The 19,628-nt window shown below is 35.3% G+C and overlaps 1 protein-coding gene across 1 annotated transcript in view; it reads left to right on the top strand.

Annotated features, from left to right (window-relative positions):
* Positions 1 to 15,927, top strand: part of LOC110095934 (ribonuclease J-like) — a 42,720-nt gene extending 26,793 nt beyond the window's left edge. The window contains exons 4-8 of the mRNA XM_028696285.1: positions 3,925 to 4,048; positions 11,331 to 11,387; positions 11,495 to 11,686; positions 11,763 to 11,840; positions 15,883 to 15,927. Coding sequence (XP_028552118.1) covers positions 3,925 to 4,048; positions 11,331 to 11,387; positions 11,495 to 11,686; positions 11,763 to 11,840; positions 15,883 to 15,912 — 481 coding nt within the window. The 3' untranslated portion in view covers positions 15,913 to 15,927. The remainder of the gene's footprint in view (positions 1 to 3,924; positions 4,049 to 11,330; positions 11,388 to 11,494; positions 11,687 to 11,762; positions 11,841 to 15,882) is intronic.
* Positions 15,928 to 19,628: the final 3,701 nt, after the last annotated feature.

The following is a 19,628-nucleotide window of genomic DNA, read 5'->3' on the forward strand; positions in this document are numbered from 1 at the left end:
TCGTCGACGGCGTCCACTAATGTTGGTAAAATCCGGTCCAAGCACTCTTCGACGGTATTGTTGAAGCCAAATCCAACGTCGAAGAAAGGAGATCTTAAGACGTGGATATCTCCGTAGATGTCGTAGAAGAGTCCTTGATCAATGGCGGGATCCGCCATACACCATGGATTTGAAGACGAGCAATCACCAAGAGCCACCCAAGGATAGGAAGGGGCGGCTTGAAGAGGAGGAGGGGAGGCCGGCGGTAGAGAGAGGGAGAGGGGTTGATTTGCTTTGGAAAACTGAAGTTAATTTCAGTTTAAGGGAATTGGGAGGGAAAAATTGAGATTTGATTTTCCAATTAAAAGGCAATTAAGGCATTAAAGAAAATTTAAGTGAATGGAGCCATAGGGGGAGCCGGCGGTAGAGAGAGAGGGGGAGGGGGATTTGAAAAACTGAAATTAGTTTCAGTTTTGATGTAAGTGGAGGGAAAAATATTTGGACTTAATTAGGATTTCAAATAAGATGGAGAGTTAATTGCCTAATTAATGGGGATTCCACATAGGGGGGCCAGCAGCATAGCTAGAGAGAGAGGGAGTTAGGGAGAGAGGGGGAGGGGTTTCCAAAAATAAAAGATGACTAGGAAAAATTAAAATTAAATTCAAACCAATTTAATTTTAAATTTGGATTCATTCAAAATTTTTCCATAAATAGAATTTCCAAATTTGGAAAGAAATTGAAATTTGAAATTCAAATTTCAATGAGAAGTAGGGGAGGGAGATGTGGGGAGGTGGTGGAGGGGAAAGAAGGCCGGCAGCAAGGTGGCCGGCCGGCGAGGCTAGGGTGGCCGGCGGGTAGCTCTAGGGGCGGTGGCAACAAGGGGCTCGAGCTTCTTTGCTTCCTCTTCTTTACTTGGGATCTTCTATAGCGGAGAGGCAAGAGATTAAGGGTTGCAAGCCTTGGATGATTTCTCCAAGTGAACTCACTAAGAGATCTCAAAGATATTGAACTCACAAAGAGAACAAAGCATAAGAAAATTTCATTCAACAATTCATTAGCTCATACAAGATACAAGAGCCATATAAATAGGCTCCAAATGAAAGCAAGTACAAAAGTCTAAAATGCCCCTCGGGCTACAAAAGAGAACTAATACCCACAAGGGTAAAATGGGGAAAAAATTGAAAATAAGCAAGTAATATATGAAATGCAAATACAACAAGTCATCAGTAGTAAAGGCCCTCCATCATGGCCATCGATCTCCGGTGTCATCTCTGATAAACGCGCCAGAATCTCCTGTCGATGCCCCCATCACATTGAATGTGGGATCGCCTTGTTGTGGTCTAATGCCCAAGTAAATGGCCTAATTTCCCTCTTCTCTTGAAGAAGGTGCAAACCAATTGTGATTACTTTAGGTAATTCTTTTCATTCTAATAATATATTAAATGGATGTTTTGCAACCCCCATTGGATATGGGTTGTCAGTTTTAGTATTAAATGAACCTAAGACTAAGGGAACATGGGTATCATAGTGATCCATGATAATGAAAATTGTGATAGTAATTGGTTGCAAAGTAAAAGAAGGATAGAAACAAGACTGCAATTTTGAAGGCTATAATTATTGAATAACATAGGCGGAAGGAAGAGAGTTGTATAACATGTCTTAAGATCTCTATTTTTAATATCGATCTAATATGCATTGAGGAATCAAACAACTAATCCAGTAAATTTCAAGGGTCACGAATTATTAAACTAAAGCAGCTATGAATTATTATTGATGGAAATCAGAAAAATGATAAGAAATAATTTAAATTAAAATTTATCGTCTTTAATTTAAAATTGATGAGTAGGATTAAATATCAAAAATGCTGCACACACAATTGAATTTCATGCAATTGGCAGAAATCCTCATATGATATTTATTGATTTAGAGAAAGCATATGATAAATGTCAAATAGAAGTGCTCTAGAGAGCTCTAGAAAAGAAATGAATTAATAATGCTTATATTCAGGTCATTAAGGATATGTATATAGGTATATAGGAGTTGTTACTTGTCTTCAAACACAAGGTGGTTTGGCCAAGTATTTTTGAATTTCATCAGTTTACATTAAGGGTCAGCTTTAAGCTCATTTTTTTTTTGCTTTAGTAATGGATGTTCTTACTAGACCTTTGCAAGAGGATGTACCATGGTGCTTGCTTTTTGCTAATGATATTCTTCTAGTTGATAAGACTAGAGAGGGAGTTGAAGAAAAACTTGAATTATGTAGGTCAATCTTAGAGTTTAAAGGTTTTCGTTTGAGTTGATCTAAAACCAAATATATGATTTATAATTTTAATAGTAATAGATCAAGTGGTGTGATTGTGGCATGGGTGATAAAGCCCTTAAAAAGATTGCACATTTTAGATATCTCTTGTCTATTGTTCAAGATGATAGTGAAATAAATGGGGATATTATTAGTATAATTCAAGTTGGTTGGTTGAACTGAAGGAATGCATCAGGCTTGTTGTGTGATAGATAAGTACCTCTCAAATTTAAGGAAAAATTTGGAAGATTGTGGCGAGACCTGCAATCCTTTATGATGTAGAATGTTGGCCATTCAAAGAGAAGCATAAAAGTAAGGGTTGCAGAGATGAGGATGCTTAGATGGAGGAGTGGTTTTACACTTAGAGATAGAATGCAAAATGAATATATACATGAGAATGTTAGAATAGCTCCGGTTGCAGATAAGGTTAGAGAGAATTGCATTAGAAGGTTTGGTCACTTAAAACGTTGGCCTTTTGATGATCCAATGATGAGATTAGATGTATTAGATTCGGCCTATGTTAAGAAAGGTAGAGGTAGACCGAAAAAGACGTGGTTAGAAAGTATTATAAATGCCCTTTTATATTAGATTTAAATGAGAATTTGATTCTTAATTGGATACAATGGAGAAAAATGATTCATGTAGCTGACACCACGTAGTCGGATAAATGCTTGATGATGATATTGTTGTTGTTGGCAAAATTCCAATCGGTAGCAAAACTCGTTATTCACGATCTCTTTATTATATCTATATGATGAAAAAATGCAGAAAAATAAGGAATTGAATAAGAAAAAATAAGAAAAAAGCGGGGAAATAATTCACCATAAAAGCTGGCCTCTTTTTTGTATAAGGAGGTAACTTCTCTTTTAATTATTTGAGTCTCTAACATTATACCTCTAGAAAATTTATTCGATCAATAAATTTTGTGCATGCCTTATACCCAAGTTTAATTACAAAACTAAGAAAAAAACCTGCATGAACTTAAATCATAATAAAATTGTAGTCTGTGGGAACAAACCGCAATAATATCACTAACAGAAACCAGCAACATTTCCCCTCTTAGGATAGACACGAATAAAGGAATAATGGATTAGCTGCCGAAATAGTCATCCTGGATTTGAGGAGAAAGCCAAAAATCTCATATTCTGCTACATTACTGGATATCGTCAGTTGCAAGGAATGAAACAACCACATTTTTGAGGCCAAGCCACAAATGATGGCTTATTCAACTCTATAAGAATACCATTCAATCATAAAATCTCCCATTGTCTATTTTTCTATGAAGAAAATTAAAAAAATGATACCAGCATAAGTATGATAGGTGTTTCCTTTCTTTAATTGGTAAAAGTAGTCACCTTATTAAAGAGTTATTTTAAACTTACTTTGTTAATGGATATTTGATAAGTTTGCTTAGTAAATGTGATTTACGTCTTCTTTGTATGTGTCTCATGATAGAGAAGCGTGCAAACTTCCTTTATTAGTTATGAAAAAGTCCCACGTTCTGTTTTGAGATAAATTCTTTTTTATTCTTTAAGTTGATGCCTATTCGCATATTAACTTTTTTCCTTCATTGATCGAATTGGTACAAATTAGTGCGTATCCTTTACCTCTGTTTTGCTTCCTTTGATTGGATAACTTATGTACAGTTATGATGAGTTAGGTGTCCAGAAAATTATACCTGATACTTCATTCATCCAAAGATGGAGCCATAAAATTGAAGCTGTTGTTATAACTCATGGGCATGAGGATCACATTGGTGCGTTGCCCTGGGTAAATATTTTCCTCTTCAAGCAACTACTATGTGTGGTGGACTAATTCAATGCTTCTTATTAACTATAATCAACTATGAAGCATGCCTAACCTCCTTGATCTCATGTTTGCCATTTTGCTCTCTATATTGAATAGACTTGTATTTTCTGTAGGCCTGCATTTTCTTACTTGACAAACTCTTCTTGGTTGAGATTTTTAGAGCTTATTAGCAACATTGATGTTCTTGCTCTTTGTTTCTTTACCAAATATCAAATAATTTGTACTCCATTTGCAATGCATATTTGTTTTATGTAGATTTCTTAATAGGTTTGTGTATTTAGTCAGATTGCATGCATTGTAATAAAATATTATAGAATATTTGAAAATCTAGAAAATTTGATGACAACTGCTGAGGTGATTAACAGTTTTATTGTCTTAAACTGATTACCTAGTCACTCAGAATTTTATTTACATTGTTATTGAACCTGCTTATTAAGTTGACTCTTCTGATTAAGAAAACCTGCTAAATATTTTAATGTTGCATTTATGCTGCGTTTGCATGGTTTCTCCTCTTTATTTTGCATAGTTTACTCCTACAGATTTTCCTGATTATATTGTGTCTCGTATTACAAATCTAAATTTCATCTAACTTTAATCTGCGATGTGTAGACTTGTTCAATTATTTGTTCTGGTCAAATTCGCCTAGTTTTGCTACATGTAGGTCACCTGCACTTCATTCTGATCCATATCTATGTATTTAGTGAATGGGGAGTGAAATATCCCTAGGCATGAATTCAATATAAAAGAAGGCCCCAATTTGAAATGAAGCACGTCTAATTTATGAATATTTTTATGCTAAAGATTTAGTTGCATTAATGAGATAAGGAAGAGACAGACAAACAGCCTTTATTATGCATCACTATTGACCTCCCTTCTGGTTTGGGCTCACTATTTGGTGGTGTAGTTAGACACCTCAATTTGTGTCATCCACAAGTTATTGGGTGCGCAAGGTCCCCTTTGCGGCAAAGAGGCAATGCGAAGCTGCCCCTTAGAAGTGGACTTGTACATGCTAATTTCAGATCCCATGGGATCCAAATGGGACTTGCAGGTCCTTGTGGGGATCAAAATTTTGATGGCCTCTTATCATACCTACAAAGGGGCTTAGCCAATCTCTGAAAACATCAATGTGTATTGTCACAAATTGATGATTCATTGGGCGCATCAAGGACAAATTGCATTTACAAAATGACGCCAAACATCCCTTAACAAAGATCTTAGGTCCCATGAGATCTTATTAGGGTTTTGGCAATGGCCCTACGGAGCTTTAAATTCGTATGGGCCCTCATCATCCTTAGGCTCAATCAATCCTATAAATCACCCAATAACATACTTTTCATCATTTTTTACTGTACCCTTGGTCATGGATTGGGGCCACGTCCCCAGTTTATTGCAAGTCTCTCTATTCCTTGTTTATAAATAGAAGGGGAGATGGTGATATAATTCAAAATTTATAGAATTTTGAAATGATAAATTCTTGAGAAAAAAAATCCTCTTCAAATAATTGAGCGTTTTTTTTGAAATATTTGCGGTGTATGCCCTTGCATGAGGTGATACCCATAAATAATATTATGTTGTTTTTTGTCTTAGGTCTATGTTTTGTGGATTATGCTCACAGGAGTCTACATTTTGCTTGCCCACATAGTAGAGGTTTATAGGTACAGAGCATGCACATCTTTTTTGGTGTGAGAGTCTAATAACCCAAATCAACAAACATCAGTTTTGCTTAAGGATTCAAGGAAGACAAAAGTTGTTCCATCGCCGGGGTTCATGCAAGACAAAGGTTGGGCTAATTGAATGTGTGGGTTCGTTCCGTTGCGAGGAGAGGAATGTTCGCTCCTTTGCTTGGGTTGCAAGAAGGTGCGTTTCGATTTGAGGAAGAACAAAAGAGGTTTTATCCCTTTAAATCACCGAGAGATGAGAGGGAGATGGAGAGATAAAGAAGGAGAGCATAATGAAACCTATGAGAAAGCCATTGAATGGGGGTGTGAGTGGGTAGAGCAGCCTGTGGCGACGGGATAAAAAGCTCAAGCAGGAGACAAATGCTTGAGACAAATGCTTATGACAAGCCATCGAGCATATAGTCGTCTGTACGAGCAGCTAGGGCATGGTTTGAGGGTACATTTGTTAAGAAATGTAAGAAATTTTGTTTTATTTTGTCGAATCCTATATTTTATTATTAAATGTTTTTAAAATGATGAAGTTTATATATATTAGGATTATAAAAGATTAGTGAATGTAATTAAATGTTTTTAGATTGGATATTTATAGAGCTTTATTTAAATTAATGAATACTTTATTTTTAAAATTTTCATATATATATTCTTAGACATTTTTTTATAAATTGGTAAGGAAATAAAATTTTAGAAATAATTTTTGTATTTATAATATTTTGAATTAATGAAAATTTTTTAAAATAGAAATTGTGAGTGACTTAGGTATGCATAATAGTCTAGTATTATTAAAATAATTTATATATTTATAATTAAGATAATAAAGGTATCTTATTCATGTGATTATATGTATCAAACTATTAGAGGCAAAGTAAAAAACTAAAGTGGCAAAAGCTTGTCTCTTGAATGTGTTAGTACCCTTTTTTTATTTTATGATAATGACATTGATTCTTCTAAATCTGATGCATCATTTATTATTGATATTTATCTATTAATTATTTATAACTTATCTCTATTATTGATAATTGTTCATATTGAATTGAATGACATGAAAGTTTTATCATGTTAAAGTCATAATGTTATGATATACTGATATGAAAAATGCAAATAAAATGATTTATGTAGAAGTGCTTGCATGCACATGTTGATTGATGAAGTACACCTTCTTATGGTACTAACTGGGGATGCAATATATCTGTACACATGAAATTAAAAGATTATGAAAAATGAATTGAATTTTTTTTTTTTAATTGGTACTATTTAGACGGCATCTTCTATGACAATTGTATTAGTTTCGAAAAATGCTAAAATAGGATATGAGTGTTATATATATGCATAAAATATGATTGATGGACATTTTCAAACTTAAATGTTATGAAGTACAATTACTTTATATTTTATAGCATGCATATTATTCAAAATGCATTGTATGACTATTATTTAGAAGCATGACGTGTTCACTGAGTTGTGTTATAAGTTAACCCTATATTTGTGAATGTACACATATATTATTCGAAGAATTTAAATGAGTAGAAGAAGAGAATGTATACCATATTATACGACTCTCCGGGAGAGATATTTACTTTAGTAGTTATGTTTTTTTCTTTAATATATATTTGGAGTTTTAGTGACAAAATCTTATTTATATTATTTTAACTATTTTTACTTTTTTTATTGCTGTCACTTGCAAATTAAGAGCCTATACTTATATTTCTTCATTTTGGGTTGGCTAATTTAGCCTTGATGCTGGACACCACCTATATATGTCTTTCTTGGTGTGGTAAGACAAGCAACAAGAATGTGTTCGTAGTGACTCAGGAACTACATTGTACATACCTTTTTAAATTATAGTGGTTTTGTTCATTCTTTTTTAAGCCTTTTGCGGGGATAACATGAAAGCATTGCCAAAATTTTTTTAAGGAGTCCCAGGATCAAGTAGATTGCCACTTTGTGTTGCAGATGAATAGAATAATTAACCATGCATGATATGCAAAACATTATGAACAAGCACAAATGAACATAAAATATGCATGCCAAACATACAACATAAGTAGGTGAATAAACAATTGAAAATACAAATTTCTATGGACTCATCACGACCTGTAGATAGCAAACTTTGACTTAGATCAAATTGTAGGATAGTCTCCCCTTATCTCCTTTTGATTGAAATATTACCAATTTATCTTTGGTCGTAAAATAATAATTGAATTTTGCTCGATTCTTAAAAACTTTTGAACTTGAGGGAATCTTCTTTTCTGGTTAAATGAAGGGACATGGAACCCTTGGTTGTCTTCGATGGCCTGGATAGCTTCTTCAAAATTGTTTGATTGCCTATCGAACTAAAATATTCAATTTTTATATAAAAATATGAAACTTAAATCATACCCTTATTGGATAGAGACCAAGGATGCAAGACACTTAAAATAAACATATATGTCTTTTTAAAATAACTCGGCCAACTCAACCAACTTTCAAACTATGTATCAATCTATTTAGCTTTGTCGGTACTTGATAGAACAATAAGAGGGTCGATATTTTTGTAGGATGAGTGGACACCTAATCCCAATCTCTAGAGAATTTACTTTAGCTCTTAGTGGTCAGATATGGTTCATTGACTTGTAGGGTGCATCCCGAGGCTCGATAACCTACCTTTGTATTTTGTCTAGATGTTTGACATTGCATTTGTATAGCCTTTCAAGAATATTTTATGCAAATATTCACTAATCAAAACACTTTTTGCTAGTCTTGCCTTTATAGTTGGGTGTTTAAGTTCCATCATGGACTTTCCTCAAATCCTAAGGTTGTAAGGCTCATTTATGAGCTTCTCTTGACACAAAGTTGTAAGTTATAAATTAGGATTGCTCTGTCTCCATAATTGTCACATTTTCGGGTTTTTTATACCCTCAAGGTTTTAAGTCATATTATTTGATGTTATTTTGGATGTAATCTCCAACCCTTTGATTGGGATGACAAACCACCTTTAGAGTCTTAAGTCACTCATTTGGGCCTCTCTTATCCTCAAGATTATAAGTCCTAGGTTAGGCCTCTAGTACATGTGAACTTCAAAATGATTATATTTGATGCACAACCTTCAAGCTATGATCCCATGCTTTTGAAGTTTAATTTACCCAACCTGGGTTAGCCACTTTCTAATAAGTAAAACCAAATTCAATCTTTAAATAATTCATCCTGTAAGTCTTGATTCTTTTCAAAATCTATGTGCATTCCTTTGGATTGTGAGCCTATCTTTTCAATTGAATAACTTCGGGCCAATATATGTCATTAGTTTTCATTTTTATTTGGCCTGGTAGATGCCCAATGTTTTTGTTTGTCTTTTTTGGCTAACACTATAATAGGTTCTTGTTTCCATCTTGGCTTGCTTATGCCTTAAGTTCTAGTCTCCACATTTGGGCTGACATATGTTGAAGCTTCTCGTCCTTTAACTAGTCCATTATGATGAACTCGAAATTTATTAAAGCATATTGCACTTTATCTCATGTTGAAAGCATCTCCGCAAAGCAAGCCAAATTTCAATTTGAGCTTGAGCTTAACCCAAGATTCCTTCTTGAGGCAACTCATGGATACTACACACTATCCCTTAGCATGTGGTTTAATCATCTTATGAGTAAGGGGTCAAACTTTCTAGATAACTAGCAAATCAAATGTTTGAAATAGACTACAACAATATAAGGAGTGCCTTACAATACAACAACTACATCCATCCATTCTCTATGTGCCTTGAGGTTTTCCCCATTCAAGGTGGGCTTAAGTTTGTCCTTGGATAGCTGGATTGGCCATTCTCTACCTCATAATTGTATTGACTATATTGCGCGCCTCTGTGCCAATCTCTATATGAATGGTTCGAGCATGCCATTGAACCTTTGGTGTCACATCTTTGTACTTGTGAATCATGGCCAGTCATACATTTACTCATGGGCCTTTCCCATCCAAGATGAAATTTGAAACTCTTCATGATACCACCTAGGGATGCTCGGGATTCTTAAGATGAGGCAACACAGAGTTGCTAATTAAGCGTTCTTGACGGTGTGCCTCTAAGCTTTTTCTTGTTAGTAGAGTTTGTCATTAGGTTGATCCAAGACAATGAGATTATGGGATTTTGATCAGGTCGAAAACCTGTTCTCCTTCCTATATTTTGAATGTGTACAAGTTTGTTTGCAAAGCATAGTTGATGTCCTTAATCTAAGATGTTTTTCACCTATAGGCAAGAATGTGACTATCCTAAAGGCTTGCGCTTATGGGATAACTTAGTCATCTAAAATTGATGTAAACCTCAGTAACTCCGCCATCTTGTTATGGGAAATCTCTGGGACCATTTCAACTCAATCTACCTTTAAAATCCCAATGCACACACATTTTATCTTGAAACTCTGCAAGAGCGGAGGGAAGCATTAGCTTTTGGATCCTTTTAGATCTCACACCTACTTTATGTAGTATTTCGATTTAATAAATCAAAATGAGGAGTGTAAACTTAATTGCTGAAGTGCAATGAAATAAACAGAGTTTAATTTGAATTTTTCAGGTTTAAATATTTTTTATTTCTGTAAGTTCTTTTTAGTAAAATGAAGAGTGATGCAGGAAAGAATATACTGTTTTGTTTGGATCCCCAGGGAGGAAAGGAACTCTTGAAATTGGTATCGCGACTTCTAAGTTTTGGCTCAAATAATTGATTAAAGATATAATTTTTAACTATCATCTGCCTTGAAGTATATATTCTGGTTTGTCAATATGCTGCATTGTTGTTTTATCTACCTGTTGATGACACCTTTTATTTATTTAAGCGGTTTGAAGAATGCAAGAAAGAAAAAATATAAGGCATCATTTTCTTCACTTAATAAATGGAATGCCTAGGTAGTGGCCAAGTGGCTCCAATAGGACCCTGTTATGAAGTCTGTGCTGAAAGAACATAAATTTTAAGGCAAAGGGATACCAAATGGGCTCTGATAATCCATCTAGGTCAATCTCACTACAGACAGTGAGGAAATTGAGGCCCCCATGGTTCCCAAACAATCTCCATGTCATTGGCATCCTGATCTATATGATGAGATGCTGAAAACAGCAATAAGACTGATGCACTCCTTACTTGGGGAATTCCTTCAACCTGAGACACTTAAACTGACAAGCTAAATGGCTTGGTTTGATTCAGCCACTATGGCAGGGACAAATAAGTCCACGCTTATGAGACATGATCTATGATGATGAGGTTGCATGGTATCGCACATCAAAATCACACGTCTAAAATTTACAATTGTCTTTTCCCTACAACTTAGACCAGGTTTCATTTTTTTTTCCTGAAGATTTAAAATGCCATTGATATGTTAAATATTAGGTTCAATTGTTTTTGTGCTTATTTTGCATACCCTACATGTGATTAGTGCCAAGGATCTAGTTATTGTTATGTCTATTCATAAAGGTTCATGCATTTTCTTACAGAGCTGTGGCTGTTGGTTATTAATGTGGCATAAGTCTGATTAATAAGCTATTGTGATATTTTGTATTTGTTAAGTAATTCAGTATCATCATGGTTTCTGCTTCTGTTTTCACCACTGAATCAGGTCATTCCAGCTTTAGATTCCCATGCTCCAGTTTATGCTTCCTCGTTCACCATGGAGGTACTACTAATGAAACTCCACACTACCTTTGCATATTAGAAAGTCATAGATTTTAATGGTTTTTTCATTGAAGAATGAAAAAAAAAAACTTTTATGTTTCTCAAAAGCTCATCAAGAAGCGTTTGAAGGAGTCTGGAATTTTCATTCCATCCAGACTTAAGGTATTTAAGTGCAGAAAGAAATTCCTGGCTGGACCATTTGAAGTGGAGCCACTCCGAGTAACTCACTCTATCCCAGATTGCTGTGGTTTGGTCCTCCGATGCAAAGATGGTACAATTTTTCATACAGGTGACTGGAAGGTAAAACTACAATATTATCGGATCTTGTATTAATATAGCATCTCATGGATGGGTAAGAAGAAAAATCCATGAACAGATTGATGAATCTCCGTTGGATGGGAACGTTTTTGATCGTGAAGCATTGGAGGAGCTTTCTAAAGAAGGAGTGACTTTAGTAAGTTTTAACCAAGCTGTATTTTTTTGGAATTTTTTTTTTGGATGCTACAAAACTTCTCCTGAAAGCTATGGAATTTTGTTTCAACTGTATATTCATTGTTTCTTCTCTGTAAAAATGAACTTTTAAGTACATTTAGTTAATGCTTTTTAAGGTTGCAAGGTAGTCTGAAACTTTGGTTTATGGAAGAACTTTTTCCATCCAATGTTTATGTGCTATGATGTGATCTATATGTTTGTCTGCATAGCAACTTGCTGCACTGCAGATGGTTGAAAGATGAAAGTGTCACGACCCGGTCTGGTAAGCTAATATGCGAGGCGGGAACGGAGGTCGGATGGTAGACTAAAATATTAAATCTCTAAATTTATCATCATAACATTGGAAATAGCCTCTTAAACATTAAATTTGAAATCACATAAACATAAAATCAGTAAAACTCATATAATTATCTTTCTTCTGGCGCTCCTCTCCTACGGTATACATTTCCACCCCTTCTACTCATTTTGATTTAAAATAATTAAACCTGAAAATTTTAACAACTAACGGTAAGCCAATGCTTAGTAAATAAAATACTATTCTAAATTACAGTAATGAAGACAAAATGAACAATATGCTAGATGCCACTTTTCATTTAAAAATTATCATAAATTGATTTCCTACAAACATAACATTAACATAAATCATAAATCATAAATTCATATCCTTCCTATTCATTTTTCATTCATCATATCAATATTCGTATTTTTCTCATTTCATATATATTACAACTGTCACAGGAGCCACCGTTTAGTACCATAAATGTACTACTTTACCATTTCCTTTTTCATATCCTTTATCATTTTAACGTGCACGAGTACAACGTTTCCAGCTAGTATCATAAAGGGGTGAGCTCCATCAATTCAGCATGTACAAGCAATCACTCAATATAAGAATTATATCATAATCATATCATCTCATTTCATCTCATTTCTATAACATATGAATTGTATAATAATGTCATAAGATGTAACATATAATTGCATGATCAATAATTGAACAAGAGTAATATAATCATGAATATAAAATTAACCATAAAGATTTTATAAACATGATTGATCTTTCAAAACATATAACTTAAGAGAAAACAAATGTATCACTGTAATAAAGAACCATGAATACTTATCTCGATGTAAAGGATTTGATTACTATTATGCCGCCGGCCCAGGAGGGGCTGGCTGGACCGGTACAGCCTGGACCGGTCCTCTTTTACTCCAGGCGGCCCACTTTGGGTGGAAATTAGAGCAGGAAGAGGAGGGGGGGGGGGGGATATTTGGGTGGAAAATAAAACAGGAAAAGGGGGGGGGGGGGGGTAGCCCTTGTGGGCCCAAGCAATTAATGTAATGAGCTTTAGGAGGGAAAATTTGAATTAAGGGGCTGTTTAGGGATTTCTAATGAGTCGTTTTGCTTTAATTAGGAGTTAAGGTGTGAGTTAGGGTTTCATCTTGAGATTGACTGAAATTTTGAGATCTCCTTGTGGTTTGGGGCTCTAGGCTTTGCTAGAGAGTTTTGGAGAGTTGTTCTTTCTCTCGAATTGAAGAACATTGTATCTTACATTGTTTTCTTGCATCTACTAGTAAAATCTTTGTTTTCCCTCCCTATTTTTCACTGTTTTGGTGCAAAACCTGTGCGGTAGCCCTTGTGGGCCCAAGCAATTAATGTAATGAGCTTTAGGAGGGAAAATTTGAATTAAGGGGCTGTTTAGGGATTTCTAATGAGTCTTTTTGCTTTAATTAGGAGTTAAGGTGTGAGTTAGGGTTTCATCTTGAGATTGACTGAAATTTTGAGATCTCCTTGTGGTTTGGGGCTCTAGGCTTTGCTAGAGAGTTTTGGAGAGTTGTTCTTCTTTCGAATTGAAGAACATTGTATCTTACATTGTTTTCTTGCATCTACTAGTAAAATCTTTGTTTTCCCTCCCTTTTTTTTACTGTTTTGGTGCAAAACCTGCTGCGTGGGTGCTGTTTTTCTGCTGTGACAGCAATTTTCCCTCAGTTTTTGTACTAATTTTGACTAGGTTTGCTTGCGAACTCAAGTATTACTTTAGGGTTACTTGCGAACTCAAGTATTTCCTATCAATTACCCCGCTCGAACACCTTTCTTCGAGTTCCACGATTATCACCTATAAACATTCATTTCTCCTTCAAAATCTTCATAATAAATCTAAATTAAAGTTCTCTTTGTCTTCCTAAACTACCATAAGTTCTCTCTCTCTCTCTAATTTAAAACATATGACATGTATATTCTAAAAATTCATTTTTAATCCAAGTAATCCCTTTATCATTACTTAAAATAATTCAAAACAATTTATATTTTCGGATTTAACCTAAAACCCTAAATTTGAAAAACCCATTTTTATTGATTCCCTCATATAAACATGTCGAACTTTCACTTACACCTAATTAATAATTGAATTAATATATTTTCGGATTTAAATTAAATTAAAATTATAAAAATGACATTTTGTGGAAAAACCCTAATCTATAACATTAGAAACCTTCCTATAATCATTTCAAACATTGCTTCTCAAGAAAATTCTTAAATTTTCAATACTATGAAAATGCCCTAATTTTTCTAACTCTCACATTTTTTGTGAAAAACCTCATTTCCTTGCATAAACTTATCTCCTAAACCTTCCCTAACATTCCTCCTAAGCTCCTCTAAGAATTTCTAAGTTTTTTTTAACATACCCTAAAATTTTCCTTTCTAAAAAACTTGAAAAAGAAGGGAAATTATAATTCGGTGTCAAGCTAGAGGGTAGCGGAAAGATTAGGAATGACTTTTTTCTTGCCATATGAACATATCTTAGGAATGACTTTTTTCGAATAGATTCTTGCCAACACCATCTCCCTTCAGCCCATGCCATATGAACATATCTTAGGAATGACTTTTTTCTTCCCTTCTTCGATTTCCCCAACTTTCCTTGCCGGAGACGTGCCCGTCGCCCCTCTCCCGTCCGTCCGCTCCCTTCTCTCGGTTCGGACGAGCAAAATAACGCAAGAGGGGAGGAGGTTTCGGTCTCTTTATGAGGAAGGGAGTTAGGGATTAATCACTTTACCATTTTACCCTCACTTTACCCATATTTGCTTTAGAAATGAATAAGGGTATTTTGGGTATTCCTAAACTTCTTCAATTTTTAATTCCAAAATTAATCGAAATTAGCTATAGGTTTTATATACCAAATTGATCAGAATTTTGCTTAAAATTTTATAAAATTATTTCCGTCGAAAACCGTTAACTTTGAATTTTTCACTTAAATTTCGTCGTGACGCATCGAAATGCGTGCGACACGGGCGCCCTATGATCGTCGTTTTCGGGTTTTACAAAAAGTGCTAGTTAGCTCATATTTTGTGCATCTCAGTAATATGCTATTGACTATTGAAATAAGATTAGTATATAATAGGTTTACCACTTAATAAAACTGTTGAACAGGGATCTGTTAAGCTGTAAATTGGGATAAGGTCTAATGATGATGTTCAGGATGACTGTAAAACAGGATTTGTTCATGGTATATTTTGCATTCTTAAGCTGCGTACATTTAAACTAGCATTTAGCCATATCGAATCACCTCAAATCACTTGCTAATTTGATGGAGTGTGAACAAAAGTTTTTAGTTTAAATGATGCTATCAGCCATCCTTCCCTCCTGCTTGACTGATACCTGCTGATGCCATTTCGGATGACCTCAACATAGGCCTTTGGAACAAACGGTGTTCTTTTACGCCCATGTGACATACAAACTTTACTTCTTTTAAACATCCTGAGAAATTTACTTCTTGTGCTTGTAGAAAATTTAAAATTTGTCAGATTTATGCGTGTATTCATTCTTCTGTATGATGTCCTCTACAGGTATTTTATGCTTCATTTGTTAATATGTGTTTTTTGCTGCTTTGCTTTTCAAAAGCCATCACATCACGATTTTGCACTAGAAAATTTGTATTGCCTGTGCACCTCTTTCATGTTTTCATCAATATGGGTTCACTTGCATGGGATTTTGATGAGCACATCAGGCCTTGGAGAGTTTACCAAGGCGGGGCTGACGATCTAGGACCATGATCACACCGATCTATTTTTTATTATCATTGTATTAGAGTTATTATTTTATTATGTTTCATGAGTTTATTGTACTTTTTCGTTTATGCCCTCGCTTAAGGGCCTAGTCATGTGTAAGCCCTAGGGGCAAGTTGGTCTTTTATTTTCTTTCATTGTAATGAGGCTATTTAAAGGCCACCTTCTTGGAAGCTAATGAATATTATTATGAAAATTTCAGCAATTGCTTCATTTGTTAATATGTGTTTTTTGCTGCTTTGCTTTTCAAAAGCCATCACATCACGATTTTGCACTAGAAAATTTGTATTGCCTGTGCACCTCTTTCATGTTTTCATCAATATGGGTTCACTTGCATGGGATTTTGATGAACACATCAGGCCTTGGAGAGTTTTTGTGAGAGCTTGAGAGTTCTTGGAGAGAAATCCCTAGGTGAGGTAATCGGATCACCCACCAGCCGCAGGAAGCGTCCGGGCTCGTGGTTATTTTCTCCTTCTTTCCTCCCCTCCTCCTCCTTTAAAGCCGCCAGCCTCCCACCAAATTTCCCCTCCAACCGCTTGCCACAAAAGGGCATTGCCCCCCTCCCTTAGCCGCTGGCCCTTTCATCCTACCCCTTCCTAGCCGCCGGCCAACACCTCCCTCCCCCACCTCCTAACCGTCGGCCCACAAGAGTCCCTTCTCTAAGCCATGGACTAAATCCCACTGCCACCTGACCCTAACCCAATCCTAGTTGCCGGCCACCCAAGCCCAATTCCCTTACCTCCAAAATTCAAACCCCCCATCAGCCTCATTTGGAAAGCTTTGATTTCAATTATTCAATCAATTTTGAAATTTGAAATATTTTCTAAAATAAATCTCTATTTTAGGAAAGTTCCTCAAATCAAGCCCAAATTAATTTTGAATTGGATTGGATTTAAATCATTTCCCTTAATTTGGGTCTTTAATTGAGCAAGCATTAAATAATCTTCCCTAAACCCCAATCCATCTCACCAAGCCGCCGGCCCCTCTCCCTCTATTTCCCTCTCTCCCACATTAACTCCTCTCCTTCTAGGGACGTCAATCTATTCTCTCACTAAGGAATAATTTTCCCTCTTTCCCCTTATTTGAAATTCAAATTTCAAAACCCTAAAATCCACTCTCACTTAAATCTGAAATTCAATTTCAGATTTTTGGAAGAAGTTTTCTTCCCAGTAGTCTTGGCCGACCACTATCCCATCCCCTCCCACTTCCATCCCCTCCCACTTAAACCAGTCTACTAAACCCACCCTGAATTTTCCCTTGCTAAAGTGCTTGCCAGAATTTCGAAGCCTTTGAAACTACTGTCCAGAACTTTTCCAAGCCGATATCTGCTGTCCAAAAAGTCCAAGCTGCTGTCCCGAAGTTTCAGCAAACAACTATTGCTGTCCGCTGTCCTGAAAATCCCCAAATGCTGTCCAGAAGCTCAAGTATTTTGCTATTAAACATTCCTACATCTTGACGAATGTAAACTTTCTTCGAAGTCTCATGTCTTCTAAGTTATCTTTATTTGTGGCTTTGATTGACTCCTAAAGATCGTATTAACTCTCTCCGCTAAGCCTAGTAATTTAGGAGTGAGTGAGAGATTCCTTGTAACGAATCTCGTTGTTAATGTAGGGATTTCTTGTTGGAAATCTTTCATGTATGCTATGTTTTGAATCATTGATTATTTTGAGATCCTAAACTTCTAATTGTGTGACTTAGTCTAAGCTAGTCTCAACTCTTTCTTATTTTATTTCAACGTTTAATCACAACAAGTATTTTAGTTTTAATAAAACTCTCTAGATTAAATTGTGCAAGATTCTTTTCTAAACATCGCCTAGGCATATAAGTCCTGCATCAGATTTTATCCATCTTCGTAAGAAAGTATGGGAAAGATGATTCACTGAATGTGGAAAATGATTCATTGTGTCTTATCCAAGTCATAATTAGTGTTACATCTTTATAAATGGAGATTGAGCCATATTAAGAAGGCTTGATCCTCGAATTAATCCATGAAAATTTGTTAATTTTAGATTTTGAGAGAGATAGATAGAGAGAGAGAGAGAGAGAATAAATGTATGGTGAACAAAATCAAACAATGAAGAATTGTGATAGGAAATACTTGGGTTCGCAAGTAAACCTAACCAAAATCAGTACAAAAACAAGAGAAAACTGCTGTTTTCAGCAGGAAAACAGCAAATCGCAGCAGTTTTAGTGGAGAAAACTCAAGGAAAATAGAGAAGAACAATGTATTTCACTAGTAGATTCAAGAACGCAAACAAAGATACAATTTCCTTCAATCCGAGAGGAAGGAATGACTCTCCAAATCTCTAGCCGTAGCCTAGAGCCCAAGAACACAAACCCTAGATCTCCCAAAATATTCAAATTCAAGATGAGCCTAAATCTCATCATAACTCCTAATTAAAGACAAACGGACAATTACAAATTACCTAAAACACCCTTTTCATTCAAATTTTCCCTCTCAATTTTGCATTAAACCCAAGTGGGGCCCACTAGGGGTTCCGCCCCCCTTACTGTGCCGCCTGGAGTAGAATTGGACCGGTCCAGCCGGCCCAGGATGGGCCGGTCTAACAAATTGTACATTGCAGATTTGGCTATTGTAAGGAATGCAAAACTCATGTGCATATTTTAGATTTTCAGCAGTCTAAAGCTAGTGGATAGATATTTTGCATTCATGTTTTACTTGTAATTTCTTGTAATCTTGAAGTAGCTAGCCCCCCTTGGTACCTGCTGGCTTGTAAGGAATCTTTATCAGCTCTTGGTCATGATATCAGTTAGCCAATCGCTTAATATTATGCAGGGAATGTTTATTAAGATCCTATCCTTTTTTTTTTTTATTGAAGTGTCTATCTATTTAGATGTGTTTTTTGCGGTCATGTTTTATGGTGTCAGCAACATTGATGCCAGTTTTGTTGTCACTATCAAGCTTCATAGGCCTTCCACTCTTTGATTTTAAGATCATCAGGAATTAATTTCAATTATAGAAGTTAGCAAATTTCATGAGCTATGGCTGTAAACTCAGCTCAACACTTGATCTTGCATTCACAATCTTCTTCTTACTTCTCCAGTTCACAATATTACCTGCAGGGAAGGCACAATTAGTTGATGTAAATCTTCTTTCTACAACTCAGCCAACATATTTTTTTTTTATAACCTTCCAAATTGCTATGTACATCTTCTAAACAAGATACCTCATCTTTTGTATAAGCCTTGGGCTAATGTTGAATCCTATGGATAGCTTGCAGGTGCTTCTCCATAGAATCATTCTTAAATGACTCGCTGCACTTACAAAATATGTTATATTTGGCCTATTATGTGATAAGTAAATTCATCTACCTACCAGTTTTTGATATGTTCACCTTTCTACCATCCTATCATCTTTTTCTTCGCTAAGTCTATGATTGAGTTCAACAGGCATTCCAACTGCATTGTAGTTAAGAGTTCCCATCTCTTTTAGAAGATCATACAAATTTTTTTTTTGAGAAATAATGATTCTTTCTTTGGCATATACTGACTTTGATACTCAATATATACTTTAGTCTGTTAAGTTCTTTGATCTTAAACTTTTTGAAAGGGCATTTTCTAAGATTCTCTTTCTATTGGGTTATTTCTTGCTACAATAATACACCATATATGCCAATAAATTTGTGATATCTCATTTTGTATGCTTTACAAAGAGAGAATGATTCTT

The sequence above is a fragment of the Dendrobium catenatum genome, unplaced genomic scaffold (genome assembly GCF_001605985.2).
Source record: "Dendrobium catenatum unplaced genomic scaffold, ASM160598v2 fragScaff_scaffold_730, whole genome shotgun sequence".
Classification (NCBI taxonomy): domain Eukaryota; kingdom Viridiplantae; phylum Streptophyta; class Magnoliopsida; order Asparagales; family Orchidaceae; genus Dendrobium; species Dendrobium catenatum.